This window comes from Leopardus geoffroyi, chromosome X (genome assembly GCF_018350155.1).
Source record: "Leopardus geoffroyi isolate Oge1 chromosome X, O.geoffroyi_Oge1_pat1.0, whole genome shotgun sequence".
NCBI lineage: Eukaryota > Metazoa > Chordata > Mammalia > Carnivora > Felidae > Leopardus > Leopardus geoffroyi.
The window spans coordinates 14736878-14763619 of NC_059343.1; the positions used below are offsets into that span (position 1 = coordinate 14736878).

General features: G+C 38.7%; 1 protein-coding gene across 9 annotated transcripts in view; it reads right to left on the reverse strand.

Annotated features, from left to right (window-relative positions):
* Positions 1-26353, reverse strand: part of SCML2 (Scm polycomb group protein like 2) — a 102266-nt gene extending 75913 nt beyond the window's left edge. For 7 of the 9 annotated variants that reach the window (XM_045471118.1, XM_045471114.1, XM_045471116.1 and 4 more), the window contains exons 1-3: positions 26249-26353; positions 4890-4935; positions 1319-1387 (exon numbers count right to left, since the gene is read on the reverse strand). In XM_045471118.1, coding sequence (XP_045327074.1) covers positions 1319-1387; positions 4890-4920 — 100 coding nt within the window. In that variant the 5' untranslated portion in view covers positions 4921-4935; positions 26249-26353. Of the gene's footprint in view, positions 1-1318; positions 1388-4889; positions 4936-26248 lie in introns of those variants that run through there. The other 2 variants (XM_045471111.1, XM_045471113.1) reach the window with 2 other exon arrangements.
* Positions 26354-26742: the final 389 nt, after the last annotated feature.

Consider the following 26742-nt stretch of genomic DNA (forward strand, 5'->3'; position numbering starts at 1 on the left):
TGAGGCAGGGGAGAGGCACTGGGGAAAAATGGGGAGTGACTGCTAACTGGGTATGGGATTTCTATTTAGGATGATGAAAATGTTCTAAAATTGATTGTGGTGATGATTGCACAAGTCTGTGAATATATCAAGAGCTAATGAATTGTATACTTCAAATGGGTGAATTCTATGGTATGTAAATTATATCTCAATAAAAATGTTATATTAAAAAAATAAAACAGATGGAGAGGAATTTGTAGGGATTAAGGAAGAATATTCTAACCTAATAGCTTCCCTTTCCTTGGAGGGTTTTGGAGGTTGGAGGGAATTGCTGAAAAACAAATGAGGCCAATGGAAAAGGAAGCTAAGGAAGCACTGGGAGCCCAGCTACAGTGAGAAAAAATTATTCCATGGGGATTACCTTTATAGACAATCTTCCTGTAGGAACAGAAAGTCACAGGTGAACTACCCCGAGAGTGGGGCTGGCAGGACAGGACAAAAGAAAAACAAGGGGCAAAATGTTTACCTGGAAATCTCTGATAAACACAGTCAGTTTGTTAGAGTATTTTTTCAATTCAGCCTTTTATGTGCATGTGACTAATTTTTTCATTTTCCTTAATAGCAGGTACAATGGGTCAGATTCTATCTCCTGAGTCTCTAATGCAGTGCTATACACATGCTGTTCACAATAAAGAACTTAAAACATGAATTAATAACTCCAGGTTAATAAATAAACATTTACTGATCATTTTACTGCATGCCTAGGCATTATATTAGGTGCTTTACATTCATTTCCTTTATTTAATTCCAATAGTCCTATGAATTAAGTAGTATTATCCCTGTGCTACAGAGAAGACAAAAGAGACTAATAACATTGAGTAATTTGCCCAAGGTCACAAGGCCAGTAAAGAATGAGGCCAGGATTCTAGAACAGATCTGTCAGACCTCCCAATGCCTAAGCTTTTATCCAATGAACTGTCTTTTGACCATAAAAAAAAGGATTTTCATATTGACTCTAATATTAGAAGAATTTTTATTAATAAACAGATTATTTCTAATTGGTAATAAATGGTAATTATTAACTATGCACCATTAATTTGGCAAAATGTGCATTGAAATACATGTTTTCTTTTTACTTTAATCCCATACCAATATCTCTAAAATAAAACCAAAGTAAAATTTTCAAAATAAAATACTATTGTTTTACTTTTCCCATTGCTTAGGTTTTATATTTACAGGAGTTTACCATACATGTATACTATACCAAAAGCATTAAGAGTTCATATCAACACTGAATGAGGAAGAAAAATACATTGTACTGAAATACTTTAAAACCTACCACTCTGCACAGAAGGTGTGCCTGAGTCAGGCACTTTCTCTTGATTCTCCTTCTTGTCATCCATTGGATCTAAAAAAAGAAAGAAAATAGTGAGCAATATGGAAGGCCATAGGAAAAGTCTGAAAGAGTTCTTAGAAAACCTGTAAATGAGGGGCACCTGGGTGACTCATTCGGTTAAGCATCTGAATTCAGCTCAAGTCATGATCTCAGTTTGTGGGTTCGGGCCCCACATCACACTCTGCGATGGCAGTATGGAGCCTGCTTGGGATTCTCTCTCTCCCTCTCTCTCTGCCCCTCCCCCTGCTCATTCTCTCTCTCTCTCTCTCTGATAAATAAACTTAAAAAAAAAAAAAAAAGAAAACCTATAAACTGAAACTATTTTCTAATAGGAGCCCGTTTAAATTTTTGCATATTTCCTGCATAGGACTTCACTAACATACCATGTATCTTAAAATTTGCTCATTTATTTTGTTTGTTATATGTCTCACTCCACTCATGTAAGCTCCAAAAGGGCAGGGATCTATTTATTTTATTTTGTTTCTTTTGTTCACTGCTGTATCCTCAGTGCCTAGATTAGGACCTGGCATGCAGAACATCATTAAGCATTTGTTAGAATTAACATGCCCTAGAAATAAACTGCATGCTTTTGAGAATTTTAAAAACTGATAGGGACACCTGGGTGGCTCAGTCGGTTGAGCACCCAAATCTTGATTTTGGCCCAGATCATGATCCCAGGGTCTTGGAATCAAGCCCTGCCATCAGGCTCTGTGCTGAGTGTGGAGTCTGCTTAAGATATTTTCTCTCTCTCTCTCCCCCTCTGCCGCTCTCCCTGCTCACACTCGCTCTCACACTCTCTCTCTCAAATTTTTTTTAACATAAGAGGGAAGCTGGAATACAATGTAATTAGGCAGAGATTTTTCTCTGGGCCAAGTTGAGGAGCTCCAATAGCACTGAACCTTGTGACTTACCAAGACATTATTCTGTCCACATATATTTATCTCTTTTCTAAATTAACCATAATGCTGTTATTATGCTGAAAAGATTAACCAGAATTCCATTATAACACCAAATAAGCAGTCAGTGTTCATATTTCCCCAACTGTCTTATTTTAAGTGTGTCTCTATGAATCAGGACCCAAATAAGGTCCGTATATAGCAAGGGATGATGAGTGTTTTCAGTCTCTCTTGATACTTATAGGCTCCCTCCTCCTCCTTTTTCTTTTCCTTCCTCTGGGAATTTTTTTTTGCTGATGATACCAGTTTAGTTTTCCAGTCTGGATTATGCTGACTAGCTCCTATGGTACTGGGTTCTTCTGGTCCTTACATTTTCTCTAAATTCGTATTAGTGTTTTGATCCAGAAAGCATAATCAGATTTAGGTTTGGTTTTTCTTTTTTTATATATATATTTATTTTTTGAGAGAGAGCAAGAGAGACAGAGTGTGAATGGGGGAAGGGCAGAGAGAGATGGAGACACAGAATCTGAAGCAGGCTCCAGGCTCTGAGCTGTCAGCACAGAGCCCAACGTGGGGCTCGAACCCACAAACTGTGAGATCATGACCAGAGCCAAAGTCAGACGCTCAACCAACTGGGCCACCCACAGGCACCTAGGTTTGGCTTTTCTGAGGTGAGAAGATGACTTCACAGGAGGTATTGTGAACTTCTCACAGGAGGCTCCTAATATCTAGTTCTCTCTCTTTTTGTGATATAAGCAGCCATGGATGGCTATTGCCTAGATCCATTAGTTCATTAGCAGCTGCAAAATGGAAATATTCTAATTTTTTTAATGTTTATTTATTTTTGAGAGAGGGGGAGGGGCAGAGAGAGAGGGAGACACAGAATCTGAAGCAGGCTCCAGGCTCTGACCTGTTAGCACAGAGCCTGACACGGGGCTTGAACCCATGAGCCATGAGATCATGACCTGAGCTGAAGTCTGCTGCTTAACCGACTGAGCCACCCAGGTGCCCTGGAGGTGTTCTAATTTTACCCTCCTGTCTTAAAGAATTTTTTTTAATATTTATTTATTTTTGAGAGAGAGAGACAGACAGACAGTAAGAAAGGGAGGGGCAAAGATAGGGAGACACAGGATCTGAAGCAGGTTCCAGGCTCTGAGCTGTCACCTTAGAGCCCGACACAGGGCTCGAACTCACAAACTGTGAGATCATGACCCGAGCCAAAGTCAGATGCTCAACTGACTGAGGCACCCAGGTGCCTCTATCATCCTGTCTTAATTAGCCAGAAAACTTGGAAAGAAAGAAACCTACCCTTTTCAATCATTCAATTACCCTGAGGTACAGATCATATAAGAAAGTCACAAGCAATACTTTGTTCTTTTCCTTTATTTTCTAGTTTTCAAAATAATAAGTTGGATCCCTAGCATTCTCCACAGATAACCAGTAAGTTTTATTTTGTTGTATCATTATGAACTCATGAATTTAACCATACTTAATGTGTTGTTGCCAATTCATGGCTGTTTTACCCTTATTGATGACCAAATTGTCAAATGACAAACTTCTCAAAGAAAGATCTATGAATGATACCAGGTATACAATTTAAGGTAACAGATCTACTTTCTGGTTATGACTCAGTGACTCTTATTTAAGACATGTGAACATTTCAGATGGATACCTAAGTTGCTATTTTTTTTAATGTTTATTTATTTTGAGAGAGAGAGCGCACACACGAGTTGGGGGAGGGAGAGGAAGAGAGAAAATCCCAAGCATGCTCCATCCTCAGCCCTGAGACTGACATGAGGTTCGATCCCATGACCATGAGATCTTGGCCTGAGCTGAAACCAAAAGTCGGACCCTCAACGGACTGAGCCACCCAGGTGCCCCTACAGTAAGATTTTCTAATAGGAAAGAAAGTAAACTGTAAAGATATGGTTCCTGCTCTAGAGAAGCTGAGAATCTACTCACAGAGACCAAAGTAAACTTGACAAAATTGGGAACAGCAGAAAACAACATTCAGCATTCAGCCAGAGAAAAACTCCTAAGAGACACAGGACTTGAACTGGGTCTTTTTTTTTTTTAATGTTTATTTATTATTTTTGAGAGAGAGAAAGAAAGAGAGAGAGAGAGAGAGAGAGAAAGCAGGGGAGGGTCAGAGAGAGAATCCCAGGGAGGCTCCACAATCCATGCATTAGTGGACCCATGCAATTCAAACCCGTGTTGTTCAAGGGTCAACTGTACAACTCAAAAGAGAGTGAAAATGAGTGTGGCATATTCATGGGACAGTAAGCAGACCTCTCACTAAAGCAAGACAGGATGAAGCATTTTTTAACCATTTATAATTAGAGTTAGGAGATTTTGATTCTGATTTTGTCACAGATTGTTGTAGAACCTGTTGACTTAAACTCCCTGAGTGTCCATTTTTTCACTTATAAAACTAGGAAGGAAAGACAAAATTGCCTTTACTAGCTATTTGGTTCTAAAACGTCAATTCTAAGCACCTAACTCTCTTGTGACTTTATTTCTAAAAGGGTTTTTTTTTTTTTCAAAAGTTCAGTCTACTAGAAGATATTCATTCCAAATGAATACTAAAAATACTATCATCTTTGGAAAGTAAATCTTACCTTCATTCTCTGTTTGCCCCCTGATATCCATTTCCGGTATTCTTTCCTACAAGGAGAAAGACCAATTAAAGCCTCCTTTCAGCACATTTCTGAAGAAGAGGATTATAAGAAATCAGTTATAGAGTTAAATCATTCTAGTCTTTCCTTTGCATAAAAATAAGCTCTGGCACAAAAACAGACACTCAGATCAATGGAACAGAATAGAGAACCCAGAAATGGACCCAAAAACGTATGCCCAACAAATCTTTGACAAAGCAGGAAAGAATATCCAGTAGAATAAAGATAGTCTCTTAAGCAAGTGGTGCTGGGAAAACTGGACAGCGACATGCAGAAGAATGAACCTGGACCACTTTTTTACACCATACACAAAAATAAACTCAAAATGGATGAAAGACCTAAATGTAAGACAGGAAGCCATCAAAATCGAGGAGAAAGCAGGCAAAAACCTCTTTGACTTTGGCCGCAGCAACTTCTACCTCAACACGTCTCCGGAAGTGAGGCAAAAAGCAAAAATGAACTACTAGGACCTCATCAAAATAAAAAGCTTCTGCACAGCAAAGGAAACAATCAGCAAAACCAAAAGGCAACCGATGGAATGGGAGAAGATATTTGCAAATGACATATCAGATAAAGGGTTAGTATCCAAAATTCTATAAAGAACTTCTCAAACTCAACACCCAAAAAACAAATAATCCAGTGAAGCAATGAGCAAAAAGACAGAATATGGACACTTCTCCAAAGAATACATCCAGATGGCCAACTGACACATGAAAAAATGCTCAACATCACTCATCAGGGAAATACAAATCAAAACCACAATGAGAACCACCTCACACCTGTCAGAATGGCTAACATTAACAACTCAGGCAACAGCAGATGTTGGCGAGAATGCAGAGAAAGAGGATCTCTTTTGTGCTGCTGATGGGAATGTAAACTGGTGCGGCCACTCTGGAAAACAGTATGGAGGTTCCTCAAAAAATTAAAAATAGAAATACCCTAAGACCCAGCAATTGTACTACTAGGTATTTATCCAAGGGATACAGGTATGCTGTTTCGAAGGGGCACATGCACCCCCATGTGCATAGCAGCACTATCAACAATAGCCAAAGTATGGAAAGAGCCCAAATGTCCATCGATGGATGAATGGATAAAGAAAATGTGGTATATATATTCAACAGAGTATTACTCGGCAATCAAAAAGAATGAAATCCTGCCATTTGCAACTACATGGATGGAACTAAAGGGCATCATGCTAAGTGAAATGAGTCAGAGAAAGACAAAAATCATATGACTTCACACATATGAGGACTTTAAGATACAAAACAGATGAACATAAGGGAAGGGAAGCAAAAATCATAAAAACAGGGAAGGGGACAAAACATAAGAGACTCTTAAATATGGAAAACAGAGGGTTACTGGAGGGGCTGTGGGAGGAGGGATGGGCTAAACAGGTAAGGGGCATTAAGGAATCTACTCCTGAGATCATTGTTGCACTATATGCTAACTAACTTGGATGTAAATTTAAAAAATAAATTAAAAAAATAAGCTCAGTAGATGAGTAGCTTGCAGAGGCTGGGGAAATAGGGACTAGGGAACAACTACTAGTGGGTATGGGTAAGGGGTTTCTTTTGTGGGGTGATAATAATATTCTGGAATTAAACAGTCGTGACAGTTGCACAACCTTGTGAATACACTAAAAACCACTGAATTGTAAACTTTAAAAGGGTGAATTTTAGGAGCACCTGGGTTGCTCAGTCGGTTAAGCATCTGGCTCTTGATTTCGGCTCAGGTCATGATCTCACAGTTCTGGGCTGACAAGCACAGAGCCTGCTTGGGATTCTCTCTCTCCCTCTTTCTCTGCCCCTCCCTGCTCGCCCACTCTCTCGCTCTCTCTCTCTCAAAAATAAACATTAAAAAAATAATAAAAGGGTGAATTTTATGGTTAAATTAATTAAAAAGAGCAGATGGTAAACTGGTAGAGTTGGGATTCAGCCTGAGGCCTATCCAAAAACCCTCTTAAGCCCATATTTTGGAGTGGTGGAAGTATCACACCTGTGTTGGTAAAACTTGTAAGAACTGCAAGAGTCAAGTCTTCTAACAAGACAATTACTTGCTCAAAGACATATGTATTGTGAGCCGCTAATTCATTCACTAATTCAAACTTTTCCTACATGTCCTCAATATGCCAGGCACTCTACAACAAAGATAAATAAAACACTGTCCTTGCCCTCCAACAACTCCATCCAGTCAGAAACAGGCATATGAACAAAACACAGTATGAATGCTATAAAATATGTACACAAAAATATTGAACATGGCAAAAGGATATCCATCTCCCATTACTCTGTGTGCCTGTGGTCAGAACATGATTATGTGTATAATGGAAGGTAATTTGTTATTTAAGGAAGTCTATGGAGAACACATTCATTAAGCCACCCAGAACGCCTTTTGCACCTTTCACTCAACAGACTTAAACTCAAGCATCATCTCTTCAAAACTTGCTCCTTCTGATATTTTTCTCTTACCAACACACTACTCTTCCAGGTACTTGGACTTAAAACCCCAGGTATGACTGAATGTGTGAGGTTCTCTTCTTTCACTCACACATTCAGTCAGTAGTCAACATGCGTGCTCTCATTTCTCCTTCCCCTCACACTGATTTACACCCTCATTAGCTCCTGCCTAGTTAATACCAGAGCCACCTAACTCCTCTTGCCACAAGGGTCTTTCCCAACCCCAATCTACCCAATACATGACAGGTATGAACTAAGCTGCTTTCTGCCCAAATCACCTTCCTGCTTCAATAATTTCACCATACTGAATTGAACAAAAAAGTCTTCTGCAGGTCTGTTTAAGCTAACTCACAATTTCAAAGTCATCTGACATCTATCACCTACAGCTATCCTATGGCCTGGCTCAAAACTCATCATGCTATTCTATCTGCATAGGATGCCTTTTCTTCTTCTGCTCCTGCTGCTGCTTCTTGAAATCCTACCCATCCTTTAAGACCAAACATAAATCCCACCTCTTTCTTATTCCTTTCTATATTACCACCATCTGTTTCCAGGTGTGATATAGTCATTTATTTAAAATTATTTTTTTAATTTTATTTTTAATTTTTTTTAATTTACATCCAAATTAGTTAGCATATAGTGCAACAATGATTTCAGGAGTAGATTCCTTAATGCCCCTTACCCATTTAGCCCATCCCCCCCCCCCCCGCCACAACCCTTCCAGTAACCCTCTGTTTGTTCTCCCTATCTATGAGTCTCTTCTGCTGTGTCCCCCTCCCTGTTTTTATATTATTTTTGTTTCCCTTCCCTTATGTTCATCTGTTTTGTCCCTTAAAGTCCTCATATAAGTAAGTCATATGATTTTTGTCTTTCTCTGACTAATTTCACTTGGCATAATACCCTCCAGTTCCATCCACATAGTTGCAAATGGAAAGATTTCATTCTTTTTGATTTCCAAGTAATACTCCATTGTGTATATATACCACATTTTCCCAAATGTCCATTTGGGCTCTTTCCATGCTTTGGCTATTGTTGATAGTGCTTCTATAAACATGGGGGTGAAAGTGTCCCTTCGAAACAGCACACCTGTATCCCGTGGATAAATGCCTAGTAGTGCAATTGCTGGGTCTTAGGGTAGTTCTATTTTTAGTTTTTTTGAGGAACCTCCATACTGTTTTCCAGAGTGGCTGCACCAGCTTGCATTCCCATATTTAAAAATTATTTACAGAATTCCTATGTGCTTGGCACTATGTGGACAGAATATACAGTCTACTACAAAAGAGCTTAGAAATCCAGTGAGAGACTATTAATAATTATTGAACAAAGAATAAAATACAAACTCTACTAACAGAGGTAAGGGGCGCCTGGGTGGCTAAGTGGGTTAAGCATCCAACTTCAGGTCAGGTCATGATCTCACAGTTCATGGGTTCAAGTCCCGCATCAGGCTCTGTGCTGATAGCTCAGAGCCTGGAGTCTGCTTGAGATTTTGTGTCCCCCTCTCTCCCTGCTCCCTCTCCACTCACACACGCGTGTGCGCTCTCTCTCTCCAAAATAAACATTAAAAATTTTTTTAAAAAAGAGAGAGGCAAAAGTGGTGCTCTGTGAGAAGACAGAAAGCACAATTAACTGGGAACATATAAGAAGCACATTCAAAGAAGTGGCACTTGACCTGGCCCTTTGAAGATGAGTATTTCAATGAGCAGAGAAGACAGGAATTTCAGGCTGAAGACACAAAATGAGCGAACACTAAAGAGGCTTCTGCTGGGGCATCTGGGTGGCTCAGTCACTAAAACGCTTCAGTGTCCGACTTCAGCTCAGGTCATGATCTCACGGTTCATGAGTTCAAGCTCCACATCAGACTCTCTTGCTGTCAGCGTGGAGCCCACTATCTCCCTCTCTCTGTGCCTCCCTGGCTTGCACGCACACACACACACACACACACACACACACACACACACACACTCTCTCTCTCCCTCTCAAAAATAAACAGTAAAAAATGTTTTAAAAAAAAAAGAAGAAAAACTGAGCGATGGGTCACACATAGGAAGGTATAGCCAGGTTCCAATGTTCTTCTCTCAAATCTCTAAACCATAACTGAATTCTTTTTTTAAATTTTTTTTTATATAATTTGTTATCAAGTTAGCTATCATACAGTGTATACAGTGTGCTCTTGGCTTTGGGAGAACCATAACTGAATTCTTAATCTCAACTGGTATCAATTGCTCCCATTAGTTGAGTAAGTAATCTTGTAATTCTAGAAGATGAAGATGTGTGTACAGAGATGATTAAAAGTAAATCCTTGAAGACCTAAATAAATAAATCCATGTACCATGTACACAAGTTGGAAGATTTCTTGAATAGGCATAAAAATACACTAACCATAAAAGAAAATATTGATAAACTAGATTTAATAATTTATCTAAAGGCAATATTTAATCAAGATGGAGTGGCATTAGGGGCACCTGGGTGGCTCAGTCGTTTAAGTGATTTCAGCTCAGGTCATGATCTCACAATTTGTGAACTCAAGCCCCACATTGGGCTCTGTGCTGACAGCTCGGAGCCTGGAACCTGCTTTGGATTCTGTGTCTCCCTCTCTCTCTGTCCCTCCTCCACTCACACTCTGTTTCTCTCTCTCAAAAATAAAATAAACATTAAAAAAATCTTTTTAAAGATGGAGTGGTACTGGCATAAGAATTGACATACAGACCAATGGAACAGAATAAAGCCTTAAAAGATGCACATATATATAGTGAACAGATTTTCAACACAAGTACCAAGGTAATTTAATGGAGAAAGGGTAGTTTTTGTTTTTTAACAAATGGTACTAGAACATTTCCACATACCAAAAAATGGGAAAAAAAAACCACTTATCTCACAAGTTAACGCACAAAAACTACCTTGAAACAGATCATAAATCTAAACGTAAAGCCTACAACTATAAAATTTCTAGAAGAAAACAGAGACCTTATGACTCTAAGTTTTGCCATAATTTCTTTTACAAAAAAGCACAACACAAAAAATTTAAAAACTGAACTTTATCAAAACTAACAACTGCTCTACAAATGATACTGCTAAGAAAAGGATAAGCCATAGAATGGGAGAAAATACTTGCAAAATACTATCCGATAAAAGATCTACATCCAGAATACATAAAGAACTTTCACAACTCAATTTTAAAAAGGCAAACAGCCCAATAAAAACATAATTGGTAAAAGATTTGGACAATCATTTCACTAAAGAAGATACACAAATGGCCAAGAAGCATGTGAAAAGATACTCAACATTATTAGTATTCAAGGAAGCATAAATTAAAACCACAATGAAATACCACGACACAAATGGCTAAAATTAAAATAGCTGACAATACCAAATGTTGGTAAGGATGTGGAACAACTAGAACTCTGATACGTTGCTGGTGGGAAAATAAAATAAGTATTTCTATAAAAACAGAACTTTCTTAGAATTAAATGCAAAGCAAATATTCCTAATTTCAAAATCAATGCTTTGGAATCCAAACCACTTATTTTAAATTTTTTTTTTCAACGTTTATTTATTTTTGGGACAGAGAGAGACAGAGCATGAACGGGGGAGGGGCAGAGAGAGAGGGAGACACAGAATCGGGAACAGGCTCCAGGCTCTGAGCCATCAGCCCAGAGCCCAACGCGGGGCTCGAACTCACGGACCGCGAGATCGTGACCTGGCTGAAGTCGGACGCTTAACCGACTGTGCCACCCAGGCGCCCCCAAACCACTTATTTTAAAGGTAGAACCACAGACCAAGGAATAAAATACTCAACTTATCCCCAGATAAAGATAGGAAGAATTCCAGATCCCTCTGGTTTGAGATTAGCCATATTAGATAAAATCAGCTCTTTCAGAGTTTGGAAACTTTTCCTTTTCAATTATCATAGTCACTCACTCAGCACCAGTGAGCAGACACATCTTCTTGTGAAGTCCAAAGCCTTCAGTACACAAAAAGAACTCAAACAGTTTAGGAAATGAGTCAGTGACTCATTAAGCTTTCCCTTTCAGTAATCATGGTGTTAAAATGCACTGAGTTGTTTGAAGACACCATCCAGACTCTTAACTATAGAGAATAAACTGATGGTTACCAGAGGGGAGGTGGGTGGGGGTAATGAGTAAAACACGCGATGGGGATTAAGGAATGCACTTGTCCTGATGAGCACTGGGTGATGTATGGAATTGCTGAATCACGATGCTGTATACCTAAAACTAATATAACACTTCATGTTAACTATATTGGAATTAGAATAAAATAAAATGTGAGCTTGGGTACACTGTAGTAATTTAAGGATTCTTTCAGGGTCACAATAAAATCAAAATCATTTGCCCTAAACATTCTTCTTTCACTATAGACAGGCTTTACTGTTTTCCCTCTTAAGCCATATAGCTTCCATATTTCACTACACCAATAATTTCACTGTTAAATGAAATAATTTTCCCTTTAAGAGAATATGCCCGTTTCTGTCTTTATTTCCTATATATATATATATATATATATATATATATATATATATATATATTCCAGAGCACCTAGAACAGTGCTAAGCACAAGGTAGATTCAAACTGAATACTTGAGTGAATATTTACCAATCTTTAATAAAATATTTATTTTCAAATATTCTGAAATTCATACATTTTGTTGGAGACTTGTTTTCCCTCCTCATTCTCCGCAATATGCCTACAATACAAGGTTTATATTTGGCATATGCAAATGCATAAATTCTCATTTAATCTAGGCACTAGATACAAAATCAAGTGAATGCTTGAGCTTACTTTTGAGCAAATAAAAACTTCTGTGTTAGAAAGTATTACTGGAGGGGCACCTGGATGGCTCAGTCAGTAAAGCATCTGGCTCTTGGTTTCAGCTCAGGTCATGATCTCATGGTTCACAGGTTCGAGCCCTGCGTTGGGCTCTACACTAATAGCAAGGAGCCTGCTTGGGATTCTCTCTCTCTTCCGCCCTCTCTGCCCTTTACCTGGACTCTCTCTCACAAAATAAATAAAAATAAACTTTAAAAAGTTAAGAAAGAAAAGAAAAGAAAAGAAAAGAAAAGAAAAGAAAAGAAAAGAAAAGAAAAGAAAAGGAAAAGGAAAAGGAAAAGAAAAAGAAAAAGAAAAAGAAAAAGAAAAGAATTATTGGGGCACCTGGATGGCTCAGTTGGTTAAGGGTCAGACTCTTGATTTTGGCTCATGGTTCATGGGTTCTGCACTAAAAGTGCAGAGCCTGCTTGGGATTCTTTCTCTGCCCCTCCCTCACTCAGGTGCGTGCTCTCTCTCAAAAATAAATAAATAAACTTAGAAAAAAATTAGTAACTACTTAAACTATCTTAAACTCCCAACTTCCATGCACTATACAGCGAAATATTACAGCCTCCTCCTTGTTACAAAAATGCCCAGACCTTAAAGAGAAAAAAATTAAATTCCCTAATGGGAGAATGGATACTTCCATAACAAAGAAACAAAGCAAATACACAAACTGCTTCTTTAATGGCTCTCAAACTACAATCCACTTAAACCAATCAAAAGAATAACCTTCTTTTAATCACTTGAACACATGACTTTACAGACAAGTGGGCATAATCCCATGTGTCAGGAGTTTATGCCCATACGAATAAATAAAGCAAGGCCTCTGCTCTCTGGACGCTCCCCAGCAGGGCTCTCAGGCTGTGTTTTCACCCAACATTTAACAGATATCAAAGCAAATTTTGTATAATACAAGTTGTTTACCTGCTCATCTCTTCTCACATATTAAGTGGTTGAGAATACAGGCCACACGTTACTCTTCCTTATACCTCCCCCACGGCTAGCACAAAACCTTGCACTTAAAAAAGTTCTTAAACATTCAATGATAGTGACTAAAATTACACTATAAATGTATAAATAGACTTGTATAGGATTACATGAGTAAACGATTATTTAAGCATGAAGAGAAAAAGGACATTTAATAGGTTATTAATAAAGCTTACCCAGGAGGGCAAAGATGCTAGTGTGTGCTGAGGGGAAAGGGAGTGTATTTTATAAATATACCCTGCATGATATAACCCTATTTGTATAAAATTGTATGTAAGTTTGCATAAAGTAACACAAAAATATTTTGGTGATCTTCCTTTCTTACATTACAGAGTGGTAAGATTTTAGGTGACCTTAATTTTGTTATATTTTTATGCATTATTTGTATGCTCTACAATGGGATGTATGAAATAATAATTAAGTCATTTTCATTGTGGAGGGGGGGAATATATCCTGATAGTTTTTTTTTAATAATCCCTTAATGCTGTTATATTAAGCTCTGTTTATGCAATGCTGGCCTATGGCATATGCTTAACAAATTATATATTCTTTTTTTTAATTATTTTTTTGAGAGACAGAGACAGAGACAGAGAACGAGCAGGGGAGGAACAGAAAGAGAGGAAGACACAGAATCTGAAGCAGGCTCCAAGTTCCAACCTGTCAGCACAGAGCCCGACGAGGGGCTTGAACTCACGAACCACGAGACCATGACCTGAGCCAAAGTCAGATGCTTAACCGACTGAGCCACCCAGGCCCCCAACAAATTATATATTCTTAAACAATTTATGCTGCCATGATTAGTGGTAGCCATATCAATTACACAGAAATAATATTTTAAGTGGTCAAAGCCATTACAAGTTACTTCACCTCCCTCACTCCTGGTTTTCCCATGTGTAAATTAAGGCGAATACCACTTACACTTCTTAGTATAGTCATGAAAATTAAAATGAGATAGTGTAGGTGGAGCACCGAGCATAGTATCTGAAACAAATGGAAGCTCAAAGGCTGATTTCTACCCCACCCCATCTGTCCTAATTAAAACTCCCTGAGAGCAGTGAGTTTCGGCATTAACACTCAACATTAATTATGTTATAAAATGACACTGTGTTCCTACTTTGATTCCTGAGCATTACTTAATTATTCTCTTCCAAAGTACAGACCATAAAGGTGTTCTATAAACAGAAACACTAAGTTTAAATCACTCTTAAATTAAGCAGTAATAAGTAAATAAATATACATATGCTTTTTATAATGCCCAGGCATATAATTACCAAAGAAAGCAGTTGCCATCTACTAACCGGCATTATTAGAATACATACATTCTAGCTAAAGCCAAAAGATACTGGATGTCACCCAGTGTTGGTTGACTTTGAGGCCTAATTATTCATGAATTTCCTTTAGGGGTTAATGAGTACTGAAAACAGCTTTTGGCCCTTTGTGAACCAAAACAGCCTTTGTGGACTGCTAGAAACTGGAATCGTTTTTTGGGGTTTGTTTGTTTGTTTTTTACACACACACATCACCCCCCCCCCCAAAAATTAAAAGTAGAAGGAAAAAAAATCATCTATAATCCCCTCATCAAACAATATGTGTGCCATTAACCATCTGTTAACAGGTATATATCCTTTCAATGAAAAATCATATATGTAAATCCATATATAATACACATTTGAACCACTTTTAAATATACACTTTCCAAATTCCATATATCAATAATCCTCAAATAAAATTCTACCCATAATTCATAAAGCCAACACTTTTAGTTAAAATAAAAACTGGACAATAATAAATGCCTTTTAAAAGTTTGTACCTTAAGAAAAAACTCCATTATTCTCAAGATTAACACTCAAAACAGGAGAAAAATTAGTGCTTATTTTGTAATCTAAAAAGTGAAAAAACACCATGGAAGATGAAAATATATTTACTAGGACATTGGGTTAATTTTTAAATTTATATTTATCAAACATTTTTTAAGAATGTTTGATCACCAAAACTTTCACCATTTCTATATAATTGTTATATCCTATACCATGCTTTTAAAAAGGATTAGCAGCTGCAAGATAAAAACATACTTATAAAAGGGTAGAGCATTCATTATTAAAAAGAGCAAATAAAAATGTACTAGTTGGAAAAAAAAAATGAGTACCCAACCTGAATGATTAATTTCTCTCTGGTCTATATAAAGTTTCACTACAAGATAAAAATACATACAAATTCAATAGGATAAACATCTTTCTAGGACTGAGTAATCAGGAGGAATATGTACAGATCCTAATGTAAAGGAATACTGGTTAATTTAATAGAAACTATCTTTGACTATAATTTAAGAAAACATAAAAGTTCTATTGTCTCTCTTAAAATGCCCCAGCATTACACTGTAATTCACTCATGTCTTTCTTCACAATACAAAAGCAGAGATTATAGAAGTCTAAAGAATAGACCATGATCTATTGGTAAATACTGGACAACATCAACTCATAGATGAATCCCCAGTGCCTCAAATAAAGAGGTTGTGCAGCTAAGAACATACCTATATGACTTACATACCAGATATGCAGAAAGCACAGCTGCTGTCTTTCTGGAAAAAATTAAGAGCCTAACATTCTTTTAGAAATAAAGACGCATCTCACACAGTCGTCATCTATAGAGGAAACAACAGAAAAGCTTAATTTTGCTCTCAATATACTTTGAAGTGCTTCAGCACTTTTAAGAAGGACTCAAATAAGACTCCTGAAGTCGTTCTCCATGTTATACGAGAGAGAAAATTTGGACAAGGAAAAAAATTAAAAGCTTTGTTTTTGCCAGCTTATAGAGAAGTTGCTTCACTGAATGCATATAAGGAACAACTTCACTGCATTAAGTCTTTTTTCTAATGTAAACCATCCAAAAAAAGGTATTAGGTCAGCACTATTTTATAATAAGTGTCTGACATTTGACATTTCTTTTACTTAAATACCAGTTACACTAAACCTAGCTGCTGTATCTAGCAGACTTTGAACAAGCACCAGGATCTTTTACAAAACCATTTGTTTTGAAGACTGTATCTTCTTGCAGAATTCGGAGCTGATAAGAGATCAACAAATGCTTTGAAAAATCCTGCACTGTCTTCAGCCATTTTCTCAATACGATTTAACAATGTAAACAATGATTAATAGTGGAATTATTAAACCTACAATTCCCATTGCTCTGAACTGATTCTGAAGAAAAGTCTACTTCTCCCCCCCCCCCAACCCCCAGAGTTTTAAAGAACTATTTAGCAAGTTAATGAATCTATAATTCCAAGATTACAGGGCCTTTCCATTACTTGTTTGCTTCGGGTTGTTTGTTTGCTTTTCCTTTGTTTTGTTTTGTTTTAAAGATAAGGTAATACACCTTGAGTCTCTAATTAGAGACCACTATCTGAAGAGTCCGTGAGGGTAAACATTTTGACAAGGGCAGGAATTTAACAAGGAAGAAATCTCCCAGGGCTCTTTTCAACTTTAGGCCATTGATCAGATGTTATAAAATGAATGGAATTATATAGAATCTCAACCTGAGAGAGTATAAAAATAAACAAAATACAGATGTTAAGCTGAAAAAGATAAATCCGTTCCCGAACCAACAGCAAAGTTTGCAAAAGTCCCATAGGTGGGAATATGTAATGTCCAAACTTGAGCATTTATTATTAGACTTGTTCACTGAACCTCCCATCTGGCAGATATTAATATCCACATTTTTTGAAAGAGCTAAGTGGCCTTAAATTGAGACAACATCCAATTTTTATCAGTGTAGAAAAAATTCTCTACTATACTATACATTTACCAGACTAACCTTTTCCTGATGACTAAGATTTTGGTAATAAATATAACAACACCTAAAACACAAAGAGTTTCTGGGATACCTTACTTTTTTTTTTTTTTTTTAATTTTTTTTTTTTCAATATTTATTCATTTTTGGAACAGAGAGAGACAGAGCATGAACGGGGGAGGGGCAGAGAGAGAGGGAGACACAGAATCGGAAACAGGCTCCAGGCTCCGAGCCATCAGCCCAGAGCCCGATGCGGGGCTCGAACTCACGGATGGTGAGATCGTGACCTGGCTGAAGTCGGACGCTTAACCGACTGCGCCACCCAGGCGCCCCATGGGATACCTTACTTTTTGCAACATTCCTTTGTTTCCTACAACTGCTTTCCAAGACCCTAATTCAGACACCAGACCCCATTTCAGTGTTTCAGTCCTTACTCTCCTTGACACTTCAGGAGCGATAGGTCACCCCTCATAACAGACACCTCTCATCTCTGAGCCTCAGATTCTCTGGTTGTCCTACCTCTATTATCTCTCTGCATCTACTTCCTCCTTCTGTCCTAGCCATTGGTCTCAAATCACTTAGTCTCTTCCTCTAGATTCTAGTAATTTTAGAGTCTAGAATCTCATTCTATACTATGGTTGATGCAACACTCCTATGTGGATGACTCATATATCAGCATCTCTACTCCCCAATCTCTCTCCAAAATTTCTAGTCAATTGAACATCAGTCTAAATGTCTCACAACGACCTCAAACATTACATATTTAAGAAATCAAACTCTTGGGGCGCCTGGGTGGCGCAGTCGGTTAAGCGTCCGACTTCAGCCAGGTCACGATCTCGCGGTCCGTGAGTTCGAGCCCCGCGTCAGGCTCTGGGCTGATGGCTCAGAGCCTGGAGCCTGTTTCCGATTCTGTGTCTCCCTCTCTCTCTGCCCCTCCCCCGTTCATGCTCTGTCTCTCTCTGTCCCAAAAATAAATAAACGCTGAAAAAAAAAAGAAATAATTCTTGAAAAAAAAAAAAAAAAAAAAAAAAAGAAATCAAACTCTTCTGCCTTCCAAAATAAGTGACTCTTCCTCTGCTTCCTTTTTTAATAGGCATTACTAATACCCAATCTTCTGAATTAGAAGTCATCTTTGATTCTCTTCCTCATTTGTCCAGTATCTTACCAATTACCAAGTTCTGCTGATTCTTAAAGATCAGAAAGCTGGTGTGAAAGAAAAATGATTCAAACCTAAGTCTGTAAGACACCAAAAAGACAGGGTTTCAATACACTGCTCATACTTTAAAAGGGAAAAGTAAGGAGACACACCATGCATCCTGGATAGAATGGACCCATGAGGCAGGAGAAAATAAAGATTATGGTCCTTAGGGTCTAATGGTGGTGGTGATGAAAATGGTAATAATAAATACTAAGAGGTGTCACTTACTGAACTCTTGCTAAATGTCTGTTAACCTACTAGGGCATTTATACACACTTTTCCTACCTAAAGCCTATTATAAGCTTGTAGGGTTGTTACTGTTATTAATGTCCACTTAAAAGTTAAGAATATTGAGGCTCAGGGTGCCTGGCTGGCTCAGTCAGTAGAGCGCGCAAGTCCTGATCTCAGGGTCAGGAGTTCAAGTCCTATGTTGGGTGTGGAGACTACTTTAAAAAAAAAATGTTTTTAATGCTCTTATTTATTTTTGAGAAAGAGAGAGAGCAGGAGAGGGGCAAAGAGAAAGAGGGAGACTCAGAATCTGAAACACTTCCCAGGCCCTGAGCTGTCAGCACAGAGCCTGATGCAAGGCTCAAACTCATGAACCACAAGATCATGACCTGAGCCAAAGTCAGACGCTTAACTGACTGGGCCACCCAGGCACCCAAAAAATTTTTTTTAAATAATTAAAAAAAAAAGAATATTGAGGCTCAAAAATCTGCACAAGATCACCCAGTTAGATTTGGATCTAGGTCCTTGAATGCTTAACCATTTGCTAAAGTTCTTCTGTTATGTTTATGTACATGCTTTATCTCCCCGGGCAGACGTAAGCTTTTAGGGGCAGTATTATGTCTGGATCATCTTTGTATCCTCCCGTGCAAACCCACAGGGTCTATCATAGGTAGGGCCCTCTAAATGTTTGCTAAATGAGTAAATATAATCTGCTGTGCTACAGGTTACTTATACCTAAACCATACAGTCCCAGGACACTGTGGTTTAAAAAAAAAAAAAAAAAAAAAAAAAAAGGAGGGGGGAGAGCTTTTCTTTTGGCTGTCATTATTGTTCTTCTCTGTTCCTTTCTGCAATGTCTAATCTGCTGTGGCTAAATTTACACAAGTCTAGGTCATGGGCCACGGAGAAAATTCTGTGAGATGAGACCGAGTCCCTCACTCCCCACACCATCCTCCTTCCCAACACCTAATAGACATTTTACTTTTTACTCTGAATTTGATTTCTAGGCTGTATGAGGTCTCAAAAAGACAGGCCCCAAGTGTAAATTGGTCGCTATTATAGGTGTGGGTATTTTAAGGGAGAACAACTAGCAATATATGCTATACCAGAACTCAGTTGATAAATTCCAATTACATTGCAGTTGAAACTAAAACACATGCTTTAAATCAATATTCAAATGCACAAAAAGGAAAAGACAGTCACTACACACAAATAATTTGGTTGCATAAATATTTTATTACATCCCCTTGGGAAGTTTCAAGGCTAGGAGAAGTTCACAAATATGCTTGCTGGTATTTTTAAAGAAAATGTTGGAAGAAGTGATAAAGTTATACACACACATAATTCACCAGAGACTATTAGTGAAATACCACAACTTTTTTTTTTCTTTTTTAGTCTATCTTGTTATAACGACACTCATCTCAAAATTGAATAACAAACAAAAAAGCTCTTCTTTACTGTCCTGTCAATATGTAAGATGATGATGGGGAAGCCTGAGTTAACTGCGTTTAAGACAGCACCTTTAAGTTTTTCATTTTGACTTCAAAACAGTTTATTACTTTGGTTTCAACAAGTATTTCACATTTATACCTAAATGCAAAAACTCATATTGATTTAAGTGAAATACATTAAAGCTACATATTTTCCTTTGACAAAGAACAGCTGGCTCTTTTAACTTTAACTTTTTTTTGCTTCTGGTAATGGTGATTATCCTAACGCAGGACAGAAAAAGTGTATATATCCACCGTATAGCCATACATAACTTGTTGGAATTGGACATGATTCATTACTTAAAGATTTCACAAACACCTACTCAATTCACTCAAGTAAATAATCAAATTTCCCCTTTTCTGCATTATCTATAAAAGTAATCAGAAAAAAAACCTCTGAATTCTAATGTTGTAACTATAAAATTCCATCTCTGAATTGTGAATAATCAATATTAAGAATGAACATTTTTGGTAGTGAAGATTTATTAAATCTAGCCTCCTAGAGGAAATTAAGGTTTCTAGAGGAACAATTTTAATTTTGCTTTAGTCAAGTCTACCCCAACAAATTAGAAATTAATCTTTTTCTGTGCAAAACAAACCCAAGAAGAAAATAACTTTTTAGGAATTTTTAATTTAAGTTATCTAAAAAATTATAGTCTACAAGTTGAAATAATTATTTATTTGCAAATTTAAAATAATTTATGTGAAAGCTATGTATTTACTTAAGAAGTATGTTATTTCAGAAAACAGATAACTGAAAGACAAGTCAAGGGTTGCCAAAATCCCAGTTTACAGTTGTAAATTCCTAAGGTTTTAAAGCACAGCCACAGGCTAATTGCCCAAAGACCTGCTGCCCACCGACATTTGCGGAGGACTGAAGTTAATAGCAGGGCATGTCAATTTACTACAGGCAGCTCTCGGTGCGACATTTTGACAAAAGAACTGGGTCAGGTTACAGCCTGTTCCTATTATCACAGCAGTCTAGATTTATGGTTTCTAACACCAGCCCTACAAGAAATAATGGAAATGATGACAACAACAATCCCTGCTAGACAACAGACTACAGAAAAGCATGCAATAAACCACAATCTGAAGTGATCAGAAAACTAAACATCCCTCACAATACTTAAAACATGAGGCAGGTGTCAGTAAATTATTCATTTAAGTTATTTCTACAACCTCTCAAAATGTCAACCCAAAAAATCTCAAATCAGAGTTTCTAATCTAAAACACAGCAAAATTTAAAGGTACTTACCAGTATCAAGTACTGCATTTAAATTCTTTTAATAATCATCAAAGACGATGTGTTTCATTTGAACAGATTTATGAAACTATACCAAGTTAATAAAAAATAAAGATAATATTGATCATTTTTTTCAAATAACATTAAAGTGTATTAATACTCCAAATAATACTTTAATCTTTCACATGGAAGAAAAAAAGACAGTTTCACAGCAAAAAGCATATGTTTACAACTGTACAGAGAGGCAAGGTAACAGAAGAAACACATGTGACCCATTAATTTAAAAATAAAGGTACAATCAAAATCTTAAACTAGCTTAAAATGATGAAAGGTAAGAAAAGTGACCAAATGTTAAAGAAAGTAAGAACCCTGTCAATACACGTACCTAATTTAAAAGACTCTGTCAAGGCTACAAGGTACAATTGAAGCTGTTTATGTCTGGAATTCAGCACTAGTTAATCCTTACGAGAAACGGAGGTTGAGAAAAATCAAATATGTATTCTAAAGAAAAGAGAGCCCCACCAACTTTTCCATGAGAAAATAAAGTATCCTAAAGGTATGCCCTAAATTACAGTGTATCTGTCCCTTCTGAAGTTTACAATGGCACATTACCACAAAAGGTGGGCACTCTTTCCGCTCTTACAACAGTTTGCTCCTATAAACTTAGGAAGGGGCAGAGCCACAGCCATAAACACAGGTCACAAGTAGTAGTAGTCAAATGCTCTCTATCTTTAAATGTTTCCTAGCTCTTTACTCATAAAAATGCTTATTTATTTATTTTTTACTCTTTGGTTAAATAAGGAATTCATCTAGCCTAGGTGAGATGAGTGTAAAATTAAATTGAACAGCACCATCATATAAACTGCTTAAAGGAGCCTCAAATCTTTTGCTTTTCACACAATAAGATACCCTCATTTTTTATATCAAAACCTTACCACCACATGCCCAAAAAATGGAAGTAGAGGAAAGGTTTAGGGATGGACATATATTTCATAGAAATCATTTAGCATTAAAATCACTCATATTATTATTTCTAAGGTGGCCAAGGTTTACTTATGTTAGACAACATCAAGACAAAAGAAGCAAAAATGCCTTACCCATGAAAACCAAAGAGCATATGCACATTCCAAATCTTAGATGGTTTTTCTAAAATTATTTTCAAGTTATCCAGCTTTAAGAACCATCACCTCTGCCATCTTTTTAAAAATGAGATGTTATCACTATAGTAAAGGCATTTCTTTTTTTTTTTTTTTTTTTTTCAACGTTTATTTATTTTTGGGACAGAGAGAGACACAGCATGAATGGGGAGGGGCAGAGAGAGAGGGAGACACAGAATCCGAAACAGGCTCCAGGCTCTGAGCCATCAGCCCAGAGCCTGACGCGGGGCTCGAACTCACGGACCGCGAGATCGTGATAGTAAAGGCATTTCTATACTTAGAGTAACCAAAGCCCAAACAAGTTAGAGCCTGGAAAACTTACCACTAAATTATACCAACCTATTCTAATGTAAGATAAACAGCAGTGGTTTCTTTCATCTATTTCCCTAAGACAAAAGGATCATAAATATTAAGACCCCAAGCCAGGAAAGGGTGAACTTTTTCTTTCAAAATCATCAACATCAGCCATTTTCAAAATTTCCAGGGTTTTGGTTCCTGAAATTAACTATCACTCCAAATCCTGAGATATTATGTAGTAATTTTCAGACATTAATAATGTTCTTAAAATTCTTAGGGGTGCTTGATTTGCTCACTTCAAACTACAAAACATCTCCTGGCAATGCCAGACCTATATTCACACCATAGTCTCATGGTTCTAACACTGATGGCTGGCAGACTTTGTTCATATCTTGTGTATCGTAAAAACCAGGAATATGATTATGAGGAGACAATGAAACTCCCAGGGAAGTGAACTAAAAGAGAAACTGACCTCAGATTTCCATTCACAGCTGGAATCAGAATAGAGCTGGCATAAAGGGGAAAAGAAAAGGGAGGCAGACAGGGTAACCTGGCAAAAAAAAAAAAAAAAAAAACACACACAAAAAAAACAAAAAAACACAACACTAGAGGCCACTAATAAAACTTAAAGAACAGAGGATCCTTTGCATCCTCCAATGTTCCAGTTACTAAAGTTACAAGAATCATTTCTATTAACCCAAAGAGAGGGGCAGTAAAATATTCAGGTGAAATTTCTTCCTCTCTCCCTCTCTCCCCATCCCCCGCCCCAAGAGCTCAAACTAAAATTGGAATTTGGATTTTCCTTAAATGGAACAAGGGGCTACATCATTTTCATTCAAAAGACTTGGTATTTATTCAGCCTTTTCAAGGCACTTTACTATCATCAATTATTTCTCCATGAGGCAGCGCAGGATTACCCTGACCATTTCACTGATGCGGAAACAGACACCAACAGCAAAGGGAACGGGGGGCAGGAAGAGGGGAGATAGGAAGCATCTGGGAGGAACAGGCAGGCAGCTAAAAAGGAACAAACCCAAAAGAAAATGAGTCACATCTGGCTTATAGCTGGCCATCATAACCCTTGTTATTTTTGAGCTCAGAGATTTCTGAAACATTTTGAAAAAATAAAGTGCTCTAAATTATCAGTTACAGTCTAAACTACTTACTTGGCCATAGAAATGAAGTTATTTAGCATTAAAAAAGACCCAATCTCCAAAGCACATAGATTTCAATTTATACCAATAATTCATTTTTCTTCTCAAGCCTAACCAGTATGTTTATCTGTATGACCTAGAAAATAATCTTTCATAAAAATGTACAGCTTTATTTAATCATAAAAAGGCACAAAGTTAGTATCACACAAACCAGAAATAATTCAGTTACACCCAGAATTTTGTTTAGAGAATTATGACCAAAACACTGACTCCCTAAATTTGCCTTAAAATAAAAGAACTACTTGTTTTACATTCATACTGATTTTCTTAGCTGTAACTTTGAAATGTTCAGGAATAAAGTATTGATAGGAAGCCTTAAACACCCAAAAGCCAACAAACACATCCTCTGAATAAAAGCAACCTGAACCAAACTCCATACTACAGACAGCACAGGCACTTAATAAAGATGTACTGATTGAAACATAAAAAGACTGACCAATTGCCTCATGAGAAAAACTGATACCACCTCTTTAAGACTGACTCCAATGATTTTTGTACATATCATGACATCATTAGCTTTAAGGCAACCTCACACATAATGTAGTTCAGTTACATTAATCTTTTCTTCCAAATAATTTCAAAACAAATCAAGTTCTCTAAAGGAAACGGATATACACACTTAAGTTTGTAAGGTTGCATGATACATACGACATTCATTCAAAAATTTCAAAGCAGTTTTAAAAGTGTTTAAAGCTTTGAAAAAAAAAATCTATCACACTGTTTTGAAGACAATGGATAAAACTATAGCCAAACGAATACAAAGCGTCAGGTGAGTGCTCATAAATTCACTCCTTTCTCAAAATCCCAACTGGACTTGTTTCCAAAAGCTTATTTTCACAATCCTCCCATTAAATATACAAAATCACAGACTGAAAACACACAGATCCTTGGAAATACTTTATTTCATGAGTAATTAAGAAAAAGAATGGCAAGAAAGGCAAAATTGTCATTTTTGAAGAACATTCCCAAGCACCGCTGTTGAAAAGAATTAAATCAGTCTATGAACTACTGTTATAATACAATTGCTTGTCACAGAAAGTTGTACTCCATAAATGTTATATGTCTTATAATACTCTTTGCCCAAAACAGAAATATGAATAGCTGTGCGAGCATTAAAAATGGAGCATCTGCAGTTGTTTTGGTAAAGAAAACTATCCCTGACAATTTTGTGTAAGGAAGTATCCACTTTCCCTGCCTTAGTTTCCCCCTATTAACAGATCCATCCACTTTCTAGAGATATCCTAATGTCACCTTAACAGATAAATCATAAATGCTAATCTAGTTCTTCAAGATCAAGGCTAATTTCAAATTATAATCACACTTTGTAATGAACAAGTGTTCTACAACCTTAAAAAAAAAAAAAGTCTTAAATGGGAATTTGTAAATACCGGTGCTGGCCAAATATTTGGGGGCGGGGGAGGGGGCAAATTACAGCCCTCTAAGCTATGCAGAACCTCAAGGTGCAAAATCTATTAAATTCGCCTGCTAGCTCTCCCTCTGGCGATTTGGCGATTTTTACACTAGGATGCAGCACAACCACTAGCCAGGTGGAAAAAGCCAAGAACGCTATCCCTTAAAAAGGCACTAATGGTCCCTAGACCAGTTCATGCCGCGAAAGCACAGCGGCCGCCTCGCAGCTCTTTGGGACTGGGAGCCCCGTTCTCCGCGCCCCCCCCCTCAAACACGCAAGGAGGGCCGCACCCCTCCCTCCCTACTTCTCCCCGAGAGAGAGCCACCGGCGCCCCCACCCCCACCCCCTCGCCCAACCGCCGGGAGTCCCGGGGCTCGAGTCCGACGGGCACCTGGCGCCGGGACCCGAGCCCGCGCTCCGCCACAGGCGCATCCTTCCGGGCTAACGTTTCCCTCCCAAACTCCAAAAGTTATCTCACAAGTCCCGGAAGGCAACCGGGCGGGCTTCAGCCCAGACCACGCAAAGTCATCCCGGCTCTTCAGCCCCACCGCCCGCCGGCGCTGCCCCCGGGCCCCAGCTCGCCCCCAACCCCCAGCCCAGCCCCACCCACAGCAGGAGGATGCTCCGAAGAGTGCTGTCCGCGCTTCGGGCCGGGGGGGCAGCTAGAGAGCGACACGGAGACCAAACACCGCCCGAGGGATGGGCCCGTGACCCGCGACGGGGCCCCGGGGGAATGCGAGGGGCTGCGCAAAAGCGGCTATGAGGCGTCGCGGAGGGCGCTAAATGGGGCAGGGGAGCCCTGGCCTCTGGCGTGAGGCTGCCGAAGGTGGGCCACGCGGGTAAGGAGCCAAGATAAGGCCGGACCCCGCGGGGCGGTAAGGGGGCGTTACTCACGCGGGACGCGCCGCGGAGGTCTCCCGGCCACCCGACCGCCCGCGGACAACGACCAGAGACCAGATGCCACGGCTCCGCCTCTCTGGTCTTCACGGGGCCCACAGTCGCCACGCACCTTCGAGTCTCGTCAGCGAAAGGAGCGAAATTGTGACACTGGTCCCGCGAGCCGGTACCGGTCTTCACACCGCCGCCGCCATATTTGAGAAGCCGCGCGCGGAGCCGCGCATGCCCCGCAACCGCCACCGCCGCCCCGCCCCCGCCCCGGCTGGCCCGCGTGCTCGGCGGTTGCCGCAAGCACGCCCTATGACCGCCGCCGCGTGCGGGGCCCGAGCTGGGGGCACTGCCGGAAGGCCGCGTGAGCGGTGGCGGGCGAAGAGACGCTGCGAGCCCAGGAAAGCCCTGGGTAGTTTTCCTTCATCCTCCCCCCACTATCTGCCCTCCCGCCAAAAAAAAAAAAAAAAAAAAAAAAAAAAAAAAAAAAAAAGCCAGTCGCAGCCCTTTGCACCCAAGACTGTGACGGGACCCTAACTGAGACCCCGGAGTCCCCGTCAAGTTCCATCGCGGGAACTTGCTCCTCTTGGCCATTGCCTTTGACTCTCGGTCACCACC